This window comes from Microtus ochrogaster, linkage group LG8 (genome assembly GCF_000317375.1).
Source record: "Microtus ochrogaster isolate Prairie Vole_2 linkage group LG8, MicOch1.0, whole genome shotgun sequence".
Taxonomy (NCBI): Eukaryota; Metazoa; Chordata; class Mammalia; order Rodentia; family Cricetidae; genus Microtus; species Microtus ochrogaster.
The window spans coordinates 22,825,174-22,843,647 of NC_022033.1; the positions used below are offsets into that span (position 1 = coordinate 22,825,174).

The window sequence follows — 18,474 nt, forward strand, 5'->3', positions numbered from 1 at the left end:
TAGAAAGTGCCTTTTTTTGATCAGCATTGTAGTTCTAGTTGGCATCAGAATAAAATATTATAATATTTATGAGAACTTTATACTGTATCCTGCTTGCCTGAAATTATTTTCCTTAGACTTTCTCAAAGCAGAGAACTACTACTAAAATTTAAAACAAGGTGACTTTTTTTTAATAAAAATTTTATTGTGATTCTTTAAAACATAAGCAGTGTATGGAAAGTAACAAAATGCATGTCAATATAACTACTGTCAGCTTAATAGCTTATAATGAATAGTGCCAATAGTAATGAAGCCCCTTCTTTGATTATAGAATGTTTTCTTTTAAATGTTAAAGGACGTAGGTTTATAAAAATCTAAAATCATTCTTCCCAACCCAGATACCACAATATCTCTGTCTGTTTTTTCTTGGCATAAACAATGACTTATAACTTTATTCTAGAATGACAAAGGTTCACAAGCCCTCTCCTATGGATAAAAAGAGTTAATTCAGCCAGCCTGGTCTACAAAAAAAAGTTCCAGGACAGCCAAGGAGACACAGAGAAACCCTGTCTTCAAAAACTGAAGTGGGGAGGAAAGAAGAATTAATGCTTTATTTCTTCCTCCTGAGTAATCTCACCTCCATTTTGGCATATTAAAAATGATACTATTTTAGGGCTAACCTTTAATCTATCTTTCATTTTTATATTTCAAAAGTATATTCATTATGATGTCAAGACTTGATGTTACTTATTACAAACTGCTTAGCATACTAGAGTTGTCACTCATGAGCCTGATAGGTAGTCTCTAGTCCTTGATGAATATGTTCAGAAGACATTGTGAGCAGGAAGGTAGGTCCCTCTTACCTCAGGCATCTGAACTCTTAATGTGGATTCCAAAATTCCTTCAAACATTTATTGCCTCCTTTCTGCAGTCTGGGAACCTGCAGCCTGAATTCGGCCTTTAATGGATTTGAATTGCTATTGGTGTCTAAACAAATACCTGAGTTTAATTCACTTTAGAAATAGTCAGTTGCTCTGTAGTTGGGCAGTGGTTTATGCAGCCTAATTTCTTTTCGACTGCCTGGCCCGTAAAGGCATAAGGGCTTTGTATTCCTTGACTAACAAATGTAGTTATTGATTGTGTTATGGGACATTGTGTGTACCTGGCTTTCCCTCTCACCCCAATCACCTTCCTATCACTAAGCCCCTTCGGGCTGTTTCCTCCGGCTTCTGAATGGTTTCTTTAAGCCTTTAGCTCTGACCTCTGAGAGGCTGTTGTGTATGCATAGTACTGTCTTTGGTGTTTATTGTGCTGTCTGATAAACTCACTTTAAAGATGAAAAGCATCTGTATTATAACCTTGACACAAACAAATTTTTTCAGAAATTACAGTTTTCTTAATGTAGAAGCCCCAGACTGACTATATAAGAACCTGTTGTGTTTTACCCCTTGGAATCCCAGATTTACAAATGTCAAGAAGTTACTTGGGCCTAAAACAAAACAAAAACAAAGGATTTTAAAGAAAATATTCAAAATTGAACCAGGTGTGGTGGCACATGCCTATCTATAGTCCCAGCATTTGCAGGGTGGAGGCAGGAGAGTTAACAGTTCAAGATCATCCTCAGCTTTATGAGTTTAAGGCCAACCTGGGATACTTGAGACCCTGTCACCAAAAAACAAAGACAAACAAAAAACAACTTCAGAACTGGAGTCTGCTCGTTGGTACCATGGAAGTCTTTACCTAGAAGACAATACTCTGTTGAGCACAGAGTCTGACCAAAGTGTTTGGTAGCCGCTCTAAGAAAATCTTGGCCCAGAATTTCTTCCAGCTGCCAGAGCCACTTATTCATGTTCTTGCACTTTCTGGAAACCTTCCAAATTATTTTTCATGCAACAGTGGAATAAATGTAATTATGGAATTACATCCCCAACATATGCCCATTTTCCTACTCTGAACCGCCATGATTCTTGTTTTAATTTGAATCTTCCCTTTATGCTGATTGTATAAAGTTTTTATTCAGAAACTTCAAGTAAATCATTATAAAAGAGGGAATCATAATAGATGTTGCCTTCTGCAAATCTAGAAGGTATTGTTTCTCAAAATTTTTATCCCCAAACTACTTTTTATTCCTGAGGTTTGTGCTTCTGGCTTTATTATTTTCCAATTGTGGATTCATAGAAAATACTTTCCCAAATAAAATTTCTATATACGAAAGTAAATAGAGACAAATATGCATAAAAACTTTAATACTTCATATTATTTTGATGTAACAATCAGTCTTTATACTCTGTTTATTAAACTGATGCAACCTAGGGGCAGTACAATACATTCAGTTTTCCTCCAAAGGATGGGATGCAAAGGATACAAAATGGTATATGGAGACCGCGGACCAGAATAATTAAAATCCCATTTTAAAGAACTCAAAAAAAAAATCTCAATCCTAGAATTATATCTTTTACTTTAATTGAAGGAATAAAAGGGCTGTTTTCATCAAAACCAAGTCTTGAGAAAAATAAGTCCTCTGCCTCGAGAAAAAGTGATTTCTAAATATGTTATTTCATATACACAGTGAACTACTGATTATTTTGATTATTTCTACATGAAACCTAAATAACTGGGCAGCCAGCCATTTGCTGTTGATAGAATTTTCTCTCTTCATGTTCAGCTCATAGATTTATAGCACATAACACAGTCTTAATACAGTAATGCTTCATTCGCAGCCTAAAGGGGCTTCATATTCTTAATGCTTTGCTTTTTGCTTCCTTAAGCAGTGTGCCCCCTTGCTTGTGTCAGATAATAAGGGGCTGTCCTGGGAGCAGCATGCCTGAGCTGTTTGTGCACAGTCTGCTACCTCTGAGTACTGCTTAGCTATACTCTACAGGTAGCAAAGTTTTCTTGTTGAAAATCTAACTTCCCTGATTTTGGGGGGCTTATTTTAGGTTATCCTACTCAACCAGTTGAACAGAGGCCAATGCAACAGATGCCTCCTCAACTCATGCAACATGTGGCACCCCCACCACAGACACCACAGCAGCAGCCACAACCACAACTGCCTCAGCAGCAGCAGCAGCAGCCACCACCACCTAGTCAGCCACAGTCTCAGCAGCAGCAGCAGCAGCAGCAACAACAACAAATGATGATGATGCTCATGATGCAGCAAGATCCTAAATCCATTAGGCTTCCAGTCTCCCAAAATGTCCATCCTCCACGGGGTCCTCTGAACCCAGACTCTCAGAGAATGCCCATGCAGCCAAGTGGCAATGTACCTGTCATGGTTAGTTTGCAAGGACCTGCCTCTGTGCCACCATCACCTGATAAACAAAGAATGCCAATGTCTGTGAATACTCCTTTGGGAAGTAATTCAAGGAAAATGGTATACCAGGAGAACCCACAGAATTCCTCTAGCTCACCACTAGGAGAGATGTCCTCACTTCCTGAAGCTAGTGGCAGTGAAGTACCGTCTGTTTCAGGAGGCCCAAATAACATGCCCTCACATTTAGTAGTTTCTCAGAATCAGTTAATGATGGCAGGGCCCAAATCGGGACCATCTCCCCTTTCAGCAACTCAAGGTGCAACTCCCCAACAACCTCCTGTAAATTCCTTGCCTAGCTCCCATGGCCACCACTTTCCAAATGTTGCTGCTCCAACCCAGACATCTAGGCCTAAAACTCCAAACAGAGCCAGCCCCAGACCCTATTATCCTCAAACACCCAACAACCGCCCTCCTAGTACAGAACCTTCAGAAATTAGTCTGTCACCAGAAAGACTGAATGCCTCCATAGCAGGACTCTTTCCTCCACAGATTAATATTCCTTTACCTCCCAGGCCAAATTTAAATAGGGGCTTTGATCAACAGGGCTTGAATCCAACAACTCTGAAGGCCATCGGGCAAGCACCTTCAAATCTTACTATAAATAATCCTCCTAACTTTGCTGCCCCACAAGCTCATAAATTAGATTCTGTAGTGGTGAATTCTGGAAAACAGTCTAATCCTGGAACAACAAAACGGGCAAGTCCAAGCAACAGTCGGAGGTCTAGTCCTGGGTCCAGTAGGAAAACTACTCCAAGTCCTGGGAGGCAAAACTCAAAAGCCCCTAAACTTACTCTGGCTTCTCAACCAAGCACAGCCCTGATGCAGAACGTGGAGTTGCCTAGGAATGTGTTGGTCAGTCCAAATCCAATTGCCAATCCCCCTTTATCCGGAAGCTTTCCTAACAATAGCGGGCTTAATCCCCAGAATCCCACCGTACCTGTGCCTGCAGTGGGCACTGTTCTTGAGGATAACAAAGAGAGTTTGAACGTTCCTCAGGACAGTGATTGCCAGAATTCCCAGGGTAGGAAGGAGCAGGTAAACGTTGAGCTGAAAGCAGTCTCTACTCAAGAAGCTAAAATGGTTGGCCCTGAAGATCAATCCAAAAAGGATGGGCAACCTTTGGATTCTAACAAACTCCCCAGTGTTGAAGAGAACAAAAATTTGATATCTCCTGCCATGAGAGAAGCACCAACATCATTAAGCCAACTTCTTGACAACTCTGGAGCTCCTAATGTGACCATTAAACCCCCTGGGCTTACAGATCTGGAAGTAGCACCTCCAGTTGTTTCAGGAGAGGACCTCAAAAAAACATCTGTCATTCCCACACTGCAGGATCCGTCTTCTAAAGAACCCTCTAATTCCTTAAACTTACCTCACAGTAATGAGCCGTGTTCAACCCTTGCGCATCCAGAATTGAGTGAGGTGAGCTCTAATGTTGCACCAAGCATCCCTCCAGTAATGTCAAGACCTGTCAGCTCTTCCTCCATTTCTACTCCTTTGCCCCCAAACCAAATAACTGTATTTGTTACCTCCAATCCCATAACCACTTCATCTAACACATCAGCAGCCCTGCCAACAAACTTACATTCTGCATTGATGTCGACAGTTGTCACAATGCCCAATGTGGGTAACAAAGTTATGGTTTCTGAGGGACAGTCTGCTGCTCAATCTAATGCCCGGCCTCAGTTCATTACACCTGTCTTTATCAATTCATCTTCAATAATTCAGGTTATGAAAGGATCACAGCCAAGCACAATTCCTGCAACCCCATTGACAACCAACAGTGGCCTGATGCCTCCCTCTGTCGCAGTTGTTGGACCTTTACACATACCTCAGAACATAAAATTTTCTTCAGCTCCTGTAGCACCTAATGTCCCCTCCAGTAGTCCTGCTCCAAACGTACAGACAGGCCGGCCGTTGGTCCTTAGCTCACGAGCCGCTCCTGTTCAGCTGCCTTCCCCTCCCTGTACATCTTCTCCAGCTGTCGCTCCTAATCCTCCTGTCCAGCAAGTGAAAGAATTCAATCCAGATGAGGCTAGTCCTCAGATGAACACCTCAGCAGATCAGAGCACTCTGCTCTCTCCACAGCCAACCACAGTAGTTTCTCCCCTTGTGACCAATAGTCCAGGCTCCTCTGCCAATCGGCGAAGCCCAGTCTCATCCAGTAAGGGCAAAGGAAAAGTGGACAAAATTGGCCAGATTTTGCTGACCAAGGCTTGTAAGAAAGTTACAGGCTCTGTGGAAAAAGGGGAAGAACAGTATGGTGCAGATGGAGAGACTGAAGGCCCAGGGCTAGAGACCACAACTCCTGGGCTAATGGGAACAGAACAGTGCTCCACAGAGCTGGACAGTAAAACCCCAACACCTTCAGCACCCACGCTACTAAAAATGACCTCTAGCCCCATGGGCCCAAGCTCCACCTCAACAGGACCCATCTTACCTGGCGGTGCTCTCCCCACCAATGTACGCTCAATAGTAACCACACTGGTACCCTCTGAGCTCATCTCCACAACGCCAACCACAAAAGGCAATCATGGTGGCATAGCATCTGAGCCACTTGCAGGTGGCCTAGTGGAGGAGAAGGTGGGATCTCATCCAGAGCTTCTACCCAGCATAGGTATGTACTTGAGCTTGGCATCCACTCCTCATGTCAGTTGTTTTTTTTCTCACCCGCCCCACAAGAGAGAAAGCATGAGCCCATTTCTACTTAAAGGAAGAAAAATGGCCATAGTTATAGATTTACTTACTGAAAGTACATTAAAAACTATGCTTTTAAATCCCATGTTCAGTTTATATTCATTAACATGATTCCTTCCTGGCTTCTGAACTGATGACATGTTTTGGATAGATAGATAGATAGATAGATAGATAGATAGATAGATAGATAGATAGATAGATAGATAGATAGATAGATAGATAGATAGATGTGTCTCACTTTAAAACATTTTGTACACACTGTCTCAGATCATCTTTGTACCAACCATGTAATGTAGTCTTAATCCTTCCTATGGGTGAAAAGATTGAAGTTCAGAAATGTTCACTATGTGAGCCTATACTGTAAGTCTCCAGCCTGGCATGGTCCCTGTGAACAGTGACTTCTCTATACCTTTCCCATCATGAAGACTTACTTGTTCTCTTTGCCTTGTTCTCTTAGTATACCAACTCAGGGACCTTTCTGTTTGGATTGCTCCAGACAAGCTTACCAGAAAACCAGGTTGTATGATAAACCAAAGAAGATAGAAATCTGGAAGAGTCAGATAGTAACTGTCCTGGCATTTGCCAGCTTGATGGGCTGGGGCAAGTTCACTTTCTTCCTATGTAGTGTGGAGACAATAATAGTTAACAAGATTTCAGTGAGGTAATGCATGTGATATGCTTAGCACAGGACCTAAAATATGGTAATTGATCAATACATGGTTCAAGTGTTATTGCCCATTTTCTTTAGACATGGTCTCTTTATAAATTCCATTTAATGGACATCTAGTTCAGGTTATTTCCTGTGTACTGCAGAGGGAGATAATACTGAAAGCACGGGTGTCCTAACAGTTTTTTTCTCCTTTGAGGCTCAAATGATGCAGAAGCTCCATGTTCTTAAAGACAAGTCAATCTTAATGGTGCCCATAGCTGAGAGGCCTCTGTTATAGCTAAGCCAGCTAATACTACCTCTTTTATTTATGCAGCTAAAATACTTTGAGTGCCTATTAATTAGAAAGAGGACCAGAAATACAAGCTTCAGGTTATGATCAGGGTTCACGTTTTAGCTCCCCTGGTTGCCAGTTACAGTCTAGTGAGTTCCTTATACTTCACCTGTAAAGTGGAGATTGTAATTCTACCTCCCAGGATATGTAGGATTCAGTGAGAGCTTGAATATCAAGTGCCAGCATATTGTTCAGACAGCTCTGGGAAGGTTCCTTCCTTTCTTTCTCCTGCTTACTTCAGTGCTAGAGATACAGGAAGGAGTGAAGGCCTGCAAAGAATTCATTGTTCATACGAGAGATGGACTTTGCTAGGCAGGGTTCTGTGTTGCAAGTTTAAATTTTATTGTTATAGGTAATTATAAGAATTTAAAACAAAGCTGGGCATGATGCTGCACACATATAATCATAGCACTTGAGAGGAGGCAGTGGGAAGATCCAGCTACATACTGAGTTTGAGGCCAAGCTAAGCTACATGAGACCTTGTCTAAACCAGAAGAAATTGGTGTGGCTCTGCTGCTAAATATTTCCCTTTCTGTTTTCTCTTAGGGAACTTTTCCCCCTTATACTAAGAGAATAATGATGAAGTAATTAGAAAATATTTTTACTTGGATCACAAATAAAAATAGAGAAGCATATAAGCTTTATGAATATGAGCCAGCAATTAGAAAGGGGTTCAGTTTTAATTAAGGCCACCTACTTTGTTTATAATAGTTGGTTCTTTTCTTTTCCAAGAGACTTCTGTGCTTTTAGTTGAAAATGTGAGAACCCCTCTTAAGCTAAGTAGATGTTAAGGTACAGTTTTAAGCTTCATCAGAGAAGCATCCAAAATAAATTATTTGATTACTAAGCAGAGAGAAAAATCTACAAAATTCAGTTCCCACCAAAGGGTAAAACATTTTCTTGTTGTTTGCTATGAATTTTAGGCTGAAGTGTTAAGATGGGATGACATACTCTTGACAGCTCTGGCAAACCTGAGCCTTAAATCTTTACTGAATGACCCAGGAAGGTTCCGTTCTAGAGTATGTCATGTATTCTCATTCTCGGGGATCTTAAGTTCTTTCTGTCTTTCAAAGACACTATTTTTAATGTTTCTTTACATTTTGGGCCTAGAATATTCTTTTGCTTTGAACCCCCATGGAACTTTCTGTAGCTCTCTCTGTGTGACATAGTGGTCGGTCTATACTAGGCTGAGTGATGTGCAAAAGGATGGAATCTCTGAGGATGCCTCCTGGCACAGTGCCTAGCTCCTAGAAAGTTCTTAAACTATTTGTTAAGAATTGGGCAGTGGTGGGCGCATGCCTTTAATGCCAACACTCAGGAGGCAGAAGCAGGTGGATCCCTGTGAGTTTGAGTCCAGCCTGGTCTACAACAGCTAGTTCCAGGTCAGCTGGGGCTGTTAAACAGAGAAACCCTGTCTTGAAAAAACTGAAAACAACAACAAAAACCCTATTTGTTAGAAAAGTAAATAATACTATATTGATTTATTCATTAGATATAAATTTATTGTCTATTTTTATACCCATCACTCTTGCTAAATGCTATAGAAAAGTACAGAATTGTGTGTTTTAGTAATCAAGGAATGTATTTAGTCTCTAGAGGACTAAGTCAGAAGCTTTTAAATGTTGAGGTGATTGGTATAGTCATTCTAAAAGTAGCTAGATTACTTACTAAGACAGTTTTTAATGAAAACAGCAGTCAAGCCTAGTGTGGTGGCACATGCTTGTAACCCCACCATTGTGGAGGCTGAGGCAGAAGGATCGAGAGTTTAAGACCACTCTGAGGAAACTGAGTAAGTCTGAAAGCCAAACAAAAAGAAAAAGGAGTCATGACCTGAAATTGGCCCTAAAATTGTGATTACTGTTGTCCCCGTGCTGTCTCTTTCCTGGTTTTTTATATCTGCACAAAGGAGGAAGAGCAAAGCTTCAAGTGGTCTTTGCTGCTTAGTGTTAGAACAGTTGCTCTGTTGAGGTCGTATTGACGGTCAGCTTCAAGCACTGCCTTCTGAGAATGTAGTGGCTCAATAGGGACTTAGTTGCTTGGTTAGTGCTTTCTGGTTTAGTTAGGAAAAGTAAAAGACCTGTTTGTTTGTTTCTTGCCTCAGCCCCCTCACCGACTTTAGTCCCAAAGGAGCCTCCAGCCACAGCACTGCAAGGGCCTATTGCCAGACCAGGTAAGGCACCATCTAGAGTATCTTCTTGGCGAGGGATGGGTTACATGTAAAGGAATCAGTGCTTTTCTCGGTGTCCCATGTTCTCATGCCAGTAAGTACATGGGCCTGTCTTATCTACTTGTTTCCAAGCCAATTTGAGTTGAGTGGGAGAAAGTGTGTAGCACTCTTCCCAACCAATGTGTTCATTTTCACATTTGTTGTGTTGTGTTAGCCAGAGAGCTCAAGAAGGGCATGTCTGTGCTCTTGTCTGCCATCCTACTCTGAGTTGTTTTCCCTGTTCCCTGATCCTGCTACCCATGGCTGGCAGCCAGCTAGTTGGCATATGGTTGCTTACTGGGGTGGCAAGCATGAATGCACCAAAATATAGTTGGATTACCATGGCAGATGTCGAGGTGTATTTCGAGCCCCTCCACTTAGAGTGAATCATCCCAGCCATCTCTGGATGACTTTAAGTTGCTCCCTGTGACCAAGATATTGTAACTAGCACTAGGGATGGTATTTCTGGTAGGAGGAGTCAGTTGTGATCTAACAGAGAGCTGCTGTGGATGCTGAGTCAGCTCTGAACTCACGTTCCTTGATGGCAGTAAGAACACTTCTGCCTCTGTGACTTACACAGCCAGAGCAGAGGAATATCATGGATATGTTTAGTTTCACTTGGTTCTTGGTCACAGAAGGTTGTTAAAGGGCACAAAAAAGAAAGTATGACTGGTTCCTAAAGGAAGTTAGAATACCATTGACAGTATAGCCTTGGGCTGATGGCTCAGTAGGGGAGAGTACTTAATGCTCTTTCGGAAGACCAGAATTCAGTTCCTAGCACCCACATCTGGTAGTTCATAAGTTCCTATAACTAACTCCAGCGCCAAGGAACCTGAGGTCTCCTTGGCCTCCTATTTGGACACCCTCATGGCATCGCGCGTGTCACATGAACATACACACACACTAATAAAAAAAAAAAAGTAAAACCTTTTATTGAAAGTATGCACATGACCAAATTTTTTTAAAAAATGATTTTGTGAATATTATCTGATAAAAATAAGATAAAACTTATATTTTAAAGCTTGCTTCAGGGTTCTATATCTAATATGACTTTCATGCACACTGTGGAAAGAATGGGTATGCAGAGCACACAGCAGCCGCCACATTGCCCCTGCTTCTGACTGCCTGCATGGTAACTAACATTGTGCTGCACATTTTAGAACTGAGAAATTGTTTAAGAAAAGGGGTTCTGCCAGGCAGTGGTGGTGCATGCCTTTAATCCCAGCCCTTGGGAGGCAAAGGCAGGCAGAGTTCAAGGCCAACCTGGTCTACAAAGCAAGTTCCAGAACAACCAGGACTGTTACACTACACAGAGAAACCATGTCTCAAAAAAAAAAAAAAGAAAGAAAGAAAGATAGAAAGAAAGAAAAAGGGTTCATTAGTAATACTCTTTTTTTCCCCTAACAAAAAGACCAACTAGAAATGGGAAAGGAATTCCATTTCCTGCCCCAAATATTTTTAAATTTTATTCTTTAACAGTTTCATATATGTTTATGATGTATTTTGATCATACTTAGACCTTCTGTCCCCTTCCATTCCCCTGTTCTCAACAGGTACTCTTCCTGCTCTCTGTGCCTTGGCTTTAATGACCCACTGAGAGCATGGGTGTGTGACTGTTTACTGACGCAGGAATAGCTTACCAATGGCTACACCATTGAATTAAACTGATCCCCACACCCCACTAGCAGCCATAATCTGCCAATAGCTCTTTAGAGAGAGGTGGAGCCTCATGAGCCCCTCCCCAATCCATGATGCTGCCCTAGCTGTTTACTCTAGAAAATGGGTTGTTACTGTTTTTTCTTACTTATTAGAGTAATTGACTAGGGAACCCAGGTCCTTTTTAAAGTTTAATTTATATTAATCACTTTAAAATCACCTCAGAAGCCAAATGTGGTAGCATATACTTCTAATCCCAGCACTCAAGAGACAGAGAAAGGAGGATGAGGAATTCAAAAATCATTCTTAACTACAAAATAAGGTTGGTGCCACCTGGACTTCATGGGACCCTGCCTCAAAACATAAAAATATAACACCCTCAGAACTTTTCACTTACATAAATTGTGAAAAAGTTTTCAAAATCAACTTCTTTGTGGTCTTTCGAAAGAGCACACAAGCTGGGCAGGTCACACATGCCTTTATCCTAGCACAAGGCTGGGCAGATCTCTGTGAGTTTGAGACGAGTCTCCTCAAATATTAAGTTCCAGAACAGCCTGGAACTACATAGAGAGACTTTGTTCCAGAAAACAAACAAACAGAATTAATTAATTAAACACTAAATTAAAAGGGCAGACTAGCCTGATGTCACACATACAGAGAACCCCAGCACTCAGGAAGCTGGGGCAAGAGCTTTACTAAATGAGGCCCAAGTAGGCTACATACGGAGCTCCAGGCAGTTTGTGCTATAGGATAGGATGCCTGGGGGCAGGGTGAGGGTGGCAACTCTTCAGGTTAGCATGTCTTTTTGTTTGAACCATTATTATTGAGCATATATTAGGTGAATTTGTGCGCTCCAGCTGACCCAGCAAAGAAATAGAGACCCAAGGAGTTAGTGTATGCTTCTTTTTTCTTTGTTTTGTTTTTTTTTATTTTTATTTTTTTATTTTTTTAATAAACAGGGTTTCTCTGTGGTTTTGGAGCCTGTCCTGGAACTAGCTCTTGTAGACCAGGCTGGTCTCAAACTCACAGAGATCCGCCTGCCTCTGCCTCCCGAGTGCTGGGATTAAAGGGTTGCGCCACCACTGCCCAGCTAGTGTATGCTTCTTATGGCAGGATTTCAGGTCTTATAGGAGAGATTCTGGGAGCCAAGCAGAAGATATTCCCTCTGCCAGAATTTTGCATTAAAGGCAATGAAGTCCAGCCTCCTTGCAGGAAAAGTACAAAGTTACTATCATAGATAGCAACAAATATTAACAATAAATATTGAGTTATTATTAAGTACCAGGTACTATACTAAAACTCATTAAAGCCATATAGTATGGTCACCTATACGTCTCATATAAGGCATTGAGCCCTGAGAAGGCAAATAATTAGCACATAAACACATGGGTAATTAAAAGTGGCATATGGCAGGGATGATAGCTCATTCCCTGTAATACCAGTACTTGGGCTAAAGTGGGAGGATTGCCTGGAGTTTTAGGCCAGGCTGGGCTGCATAGTGAGTTCCAGAGTAGCATGGGCTGCAAAATGAGAACCTTACCACAAACTCCCATAACACTAAAAAAGGAGGGAAGGAAGCCGGGCAGTGGTGGTTAATGATCCCAGCACTTGGAAGGCAAAGGCAGGCAGATCTCTGTGAGTTCAAGGCCACCATGGTTTACAGAGCTAGTTCCAGGACAGCTAGAGAAACCCTGTCTTGAAAAACCAAAAAAAGGAAGGGAAGGGGAGAGGGAAGGAGGGAGGGAAGAAGGAAAAATAGTTGAGATTTAAAAAATTTAACTTAGGTGCTCTGCCTTCAAAGATATTAATAACATGTGCTCCCTTGGGCAGCTTAGATGCTGAGCATCAGGTACTGGATTCTCTATGAGGGAAAACAGGCACAGAGCCAGGGGGAGTTCAGTGGCAGGAGACACAGCTGTCTGGTGTATTAGGGAAAGGCCTTTTCTTTTTTTTTTTCCCCAAGACAGGGTTTCTCTGTGGTTTTGGAGCCTGTCCTGGAACTAGCTCTTGTAGACCAGGCTGGTCTCAAACTCACAGAGATCCGCCTGCCTCTGCCTCCTGAGTGCTGGGATTAAAGGCGTGCGCCACCACCGCCCAGCAGGGAAAGGCCTTTTTAAGAGATGGAGCCAGATGGAGAGGCACGTAATAGAAGTAGAAGATTTGGGTCTTTTTGCTGGTACTGAAAAGAAGTGTTTTATTATCCATGTGTTTATGTGCATTCTCTGATAAACCCAGAGAAAGCTCACTGATGCATCCCCTCCAGGCAGACTGTTTTAGTTGTCTATAGGGCATTGCTTGGTGACTGATGAAGTCTGTGAAGTCTTAGAAACAGATACAGTCTTTGGGTAGTCTTTCAAAGAACAGCTCTCTGCCCTCTGAAATTGAGTGGGAATGTCATTTGGGGGGTAAGGGGTGAATCTTTAATAGATACTGTATTATATTTAAAGATAATTGGGTTTGAAAAGAAAATGGAGGTGGTGATATTTTCGGAATGAAAATAGTCTCTTCAACATGAAAGGAAGAGGCTTCTTTTACTAAACTAGTTCTAACTAGATGAAATTTGATAATGTAAATTTCATCCTGTTGATCCAACAGGATTATTTCACAGTGTGAACTAGGAATAAAAATAGACCAAGTAGTATCTTATATTCCCAACAAATCAAGTTGGACCAGTGCTAACTTTGTCTCCATCCCACGTAGGATCAGTTAGCTTCCTGCAGGACATGGAGACTTGTTAGTCCAAATATAACATTCTGGGTTCTCTAGACGCCTAGCTTCTCCCTATGGACATACATAACAACAGCTTCTATATCTCATTCTCTCCTTTTTATTTTTTACAGAACTTGAGGCAAATGCTGCCATAGTCTCTGGACAAAGGTAAGAAAGATGACCATTAAGACTTAAGCATGACCATTGCATGAGCTTTTTTAAAAATCATCAGCTGCCTCTGTCTTTAAATGTCTCCTCACCTTGTCCTATTGTACTCTGTCGCCAGACTGTTTCTCCTGCTCACATAGAGAGCTTCTGTGAACACTCACTCACCCAGGGTAATATTTCACTTAATAAAACTTGATGACTAAGTTTCTGTCTTTTATGATTGTTGAAAACTGATAACATATTCAGCACTCAACATAAATAAATGTTCTGTGTTTTAAGTGCTACCTTCTTTACTGATGGTCCTTGAATATATCTTCTAAGCATAGCTGTTTGATCTTCAAAGGTAAAAGAGAAAGCCAGGTAGGTAGAGTGTAACCCCAAACCATGCTTTGTCTGTTAACTGTGCTACCCTATGTAACCTAACAAAACAGATGAAGTACATCTGTGACTTAACCTCACATTTGCCCTAGAAAGGAGTTTTATCTCCCAAGAACCACACCCCCCTCTTTTACTGAAGTAATGCAGTAATGTTTTTTTAAAATGTCTCATATTTGTATAGAAACTTAGCTTATAAAATACCATTTTCTCATTCAAATTTCATATCAACTAACATTATTTGAATATTATTCCTTGTCATACTCTAGACTACAAGCACTAGATGTATTTGTCCTCTTTATTTTTTACAATATCCATTACGATAATAAATTATATCATATAGGTGAGAAATCTAGGTCAAAGAGCTTTAACTAAATTGCCCAAGGTCACAGATATAGTAAATGGTGAAACTGAGATTCAAACCCATCTCTTTCTAACTCTAAGACCCTTACATTTGACCTAGATTTATAGATAAAAGTCTAGACTCTAGAGGATAAGGAGTTAATTATTGTAGCTAATAAATGCACAGTTCCTCCCTGACCCATATAATCGTTGGCAGATTCATTGCTATTCCTAGTCACCACTTTGCCCATCTGTTTTTATTTATTGAATTAATACTTGAATTCAACTGTCTATAAAAAGGGTCTTTCAAGTTCAGATATATCTCATAGATATCTGTTTGCAGAGCTACCTGTATATTGACCACAAAAACACAAGGGTAGTGTTGCTATGACTCTTTGGTTTGGTTTTGCCAAGAAAGGGGGTTCCACCATTAAGGGATACAGAAAACCATCCTTAGAGCCTCTAGAAGGAGATGGAAACCTCTTTACTTGTAATTCCAGTTCCAGCCTAGTTCCAGTTTGGCCTCTCTGACTTTGCTTGGTTTTTGGTTTGGTATGAGATAGCTGTTTTATATAAAGCAAAGGGAATGAATAAACAGTTATAGCTGAGTTCCCAACCATAGTGTTACTATCAAAGAGTCCTCTGGCAGGAGTGAACAGTGAGTAATGATAGTTGATGGTCAAACCCTGATTTGTACCTTTAAGAAGCTCACATGAAAGGCACAAGACATTAAAAATAGAACATCCAGAGCTGGAGAGAATGCTCAGCAGCTAAGGGCACTGATTGCCCTTCCATAGGACCTAGGTTCAATTCCCAGCACCCATATGGCGACTCACAACTGTATGTAACTCCAGTTCTAGAGGATCCAATATCTGTTCTTATCTCCAAAGTCACTGCACACGCATGTGCACAGATACGTACAGGCAAAATACCCATGCACATAAATAAATAAATCTTTAAAAAAAACTATTGTAGCACAAATTCTAGTTGGTCTTAATAATAAAAACTCAGAGTCAGATATAGGGGTTAATGTTGAAGATCAGAGACCAGCCACTAGAGAGTTATTTTACCTCTACCAATGTTCAGACTGAAGGGGCAATCCTATCCTGTTGTGAGTGGAGCGGCAGGCTACGTTCCTGGCACCCGGCTGCCCACACGGCTAGCTTTATACCCGAAATAATTACACAGAAATTGTATTCTTTTAAACACTGCCTGGCCCATTAGTTCCAGCCTCTTATTGGCTAGCTCTTACATATTGATCTAACCCGTTTCTAATAATCTGTGTAGCCCATGAGGTGGCTTACCAGGGAAGATCTTAACCTGCGGCTGTGTCGGGTGGGAGAATCATGGCGACTGCCTGACTTGGCTTATTTCTCCCAGCATTCTGTTCTGTCTACTCCGCCTACCTGATTTTCTGTCCTATCAGGCCAAGCAGTTTTCTTTATTAATTAACCAATGAAAGCAACAGATAAATACAAGAGCCACCTCCATCACTATCCTCACACTTCATTTCCCGACTGCATCTGTCTCCACCAAACCTCAGACTGCACTGAGCTCGTCTCCTTCTGCCTTATATTCCTCTCTCTACCCAACCATATCCTGTTTCTACCTCCCTACTGCTGGGATTAAAGACATTTGATTCCAAGTGCTGGGATCACCTTTGTGTGAACTCTGATATTTTTTTTTTTTTTTTTTTTTTGGATTTTCGAGACAAGGTTTCTCCTTAGCTTTTGGTTCCTGGCCTGGCACTAGCTCTTGTAGACCAGGCTGGCCTCGAACTCACAGAGATCCGCCTGCCTCTGCCTCCCGAGTGCTGGGATTAAAGGCGTGCGCCACCATCGCCCTGCTCTGATACTCTTTTAGACAGATTCAATCTTGTGTAGCCCACCCAGGGTGGCATGGCCTTGAACTCACAAAGATCCCTTTCCCTCTGTGTCCCGAGCCCTGGGATTATAAAAGGTTTGTGCCACCACTCACTAGCCTCTAGTGACTTAGCTCTGCACTCTGATCTTCAGGCGAGCTTTATTTGCTAAAATATAAAATATTACTACACCCCATGTAATAGAACACCCAATGGATGCTTTAGAAGGTTAAATTGTATAGACTGTGAACCCAAGAGAGAAAAGCCAAGTCCATGGGGAAAGGGACATGGAGCGCTTCCCAGAAGAAGTAGGCTTTAACTTGTTTTGTTGCATTACATTTCAGTTCTATGCCTTGCAATCAATTTTAATCAAATTTTTGAATGATCTTAATAAGCACTTTTGAACCATGGATATAATAAAAAGTTTATTAAAGAAATTTCCAGGGGCTGGAGAGATGGCTCAGCGGTTAAGAGCATTGCCTGCTCTTCCAAAGGTCCTGAGTTCAATTCCCAGCAACCACATGGTGGCTCACAACCATCTGTAAGGAGGTCTGGTGCCTCTTCTGGCCTTCAGGCATACACACAGACAGAACATTGTATAATAATAAATAAATATTTTTTTAAAAAAAATAAATTTCCAGCCATATCAGAATTAAATTCAGGTCTAGTAGCACAGCCTATAATCCTAGCACTTGGGAGGGCCTGGCCAGAGAATCAAGAGTTCAAGGTCATCCTCAGCTATATAGTAAGTTTGAATCTAGTCTAGACTATAGGGAACCTTGTGTTTAAGAAAAAAAAGAAAGGAAACATCAGAGGATTGCAGAGTGACTCTGTAGTCTTCTTTACAGAATATACAAGAAGTCCTCTTTCAGATGTGTATGCCATACCCATTCACGCATGTGACATGAATAGTTTGTCACAGAGTAATCGTTCAGAAAATAGTTTAAGACTGCATATATGCGCCATAATTAATTATTATTATTAGGCATTTTTGTATCTTCTGTAAATTTGCCCCTGTGTCTTTAAACAGTACCAATCTTAGATCTTTTCCGACTAAAGTTCCAGGGTTAGAGTTGAGACATTCAGTATATCTGCAGTAGATTGTGAATATATTCCTACTACTTAGATAATTTTGACATTGTTGGTTATAATTAAAGCTATATAAAAGGATTTCTTTACAGTGAGTTATAGAATAATCACAACACTTAGGAAACAAAGGAAGAAGGATTGCCTAGAGTCCAAAGCCAGATTTGGCTACATATTCCAAGTTCCAAGCCTGTCTGAACTGCATACAATACGAGTCCAGCCAGCGTTGCCCCTGCACCCGCCCCCCACACGTATGTTTTAAGATTGATTTCTTTGGGCACCTAGAAATGGAGTTACTTGAAGTAAGGATGACACCACATTTTCCCACCTCAACATTATTGACTTATGGGTCAGATAATTATAATAAGGTGCTGCCTTTGTATCATAGAATGTTTACCCAAAGATGCCAGTGGCATACTTCCCATACTGCAACAGTGAAAACACGTGTCCAAAGTTGGGAATGTATTTTACTGATCCCAATACTCCTTATTGAAAATCTTTGGATTACACAATTTATTCTCCATCAGAAGTATATGAAAATGTTTTTGTTCCTGTGTCTTTAATAACAGTATTACCAGTTTTTAATATTTGCCTGCTAAAATGCCAGGGTTGGAGCTGGGGCATTCAGCCTATCTGCAGTGGATAATGAATATGTTCCCATTACTTAGATAATGTACTATACTATTATCTAATATAAGCATATGCTCAAATTTGCCTAGTAACCCCCCAAATAAATAATTTCTTTTGAGACAGGATCTCTTTATAATACTCTGGCTAGACTAGAATTCACTATATAGATCAAGCTGGCTTCAAACTCAAAGTGATCAGCCTGCCTCTGCCACTCAGATGTTGGAATTAAAGGCATGTGCCACCATACCTAGATTTTAGATACTATTTGGGGCTAGTAGAAATTTTCAGACATTTATTAAGAACATTTTATTGGGGGCTCAGAGGTTAAGAGCATTGCCTACTCTTCCAAAGGTCCTGAGTTCAATTCCTAACAACCACATGGTGGCTCACAACCATCTGTAATGGGGTCTGGTGCCCTCTTCTGGCCTGCAGGCATACACACAGACAGAAT

The 18,474-nt window shown here is 41.0% G+C and overlaps 1 protein-coding gene across 5 annotated transcripts in view; it reads left to right on the top strand.

Moving 5' to 3' along the window:
* Positions 1 to 18,474, top strand: part of Ncoa6 (nuclear receptor coactivator 6) — a 67,701-nt gene that overhangs the window by 39,856 nt on the left and 9,371 nt on the right. For all 5 annotated transcript variants that reach the window (XM_026787093.1, XM_005363080.3, XM_013352185.2 and 2 more), the window contains exons 11-13: positions 2,919 to 5,909; positions 9,092 to 9,160; positions 13,693 to 13,729. In XM_026787093.1, coding sequence (XP_026642894.1) covers positions 2,919 to 5,909; positions 9,092 to 9,160; positions 13,693 to 13,729 — 3,097 coding nt within the window. The remainder of the gene's footprint in view (positions 1 to 2,918; positions 5,910 to 9,091; positions 9,161 to 13,692; positions 13,730 to 18,474) is intronic.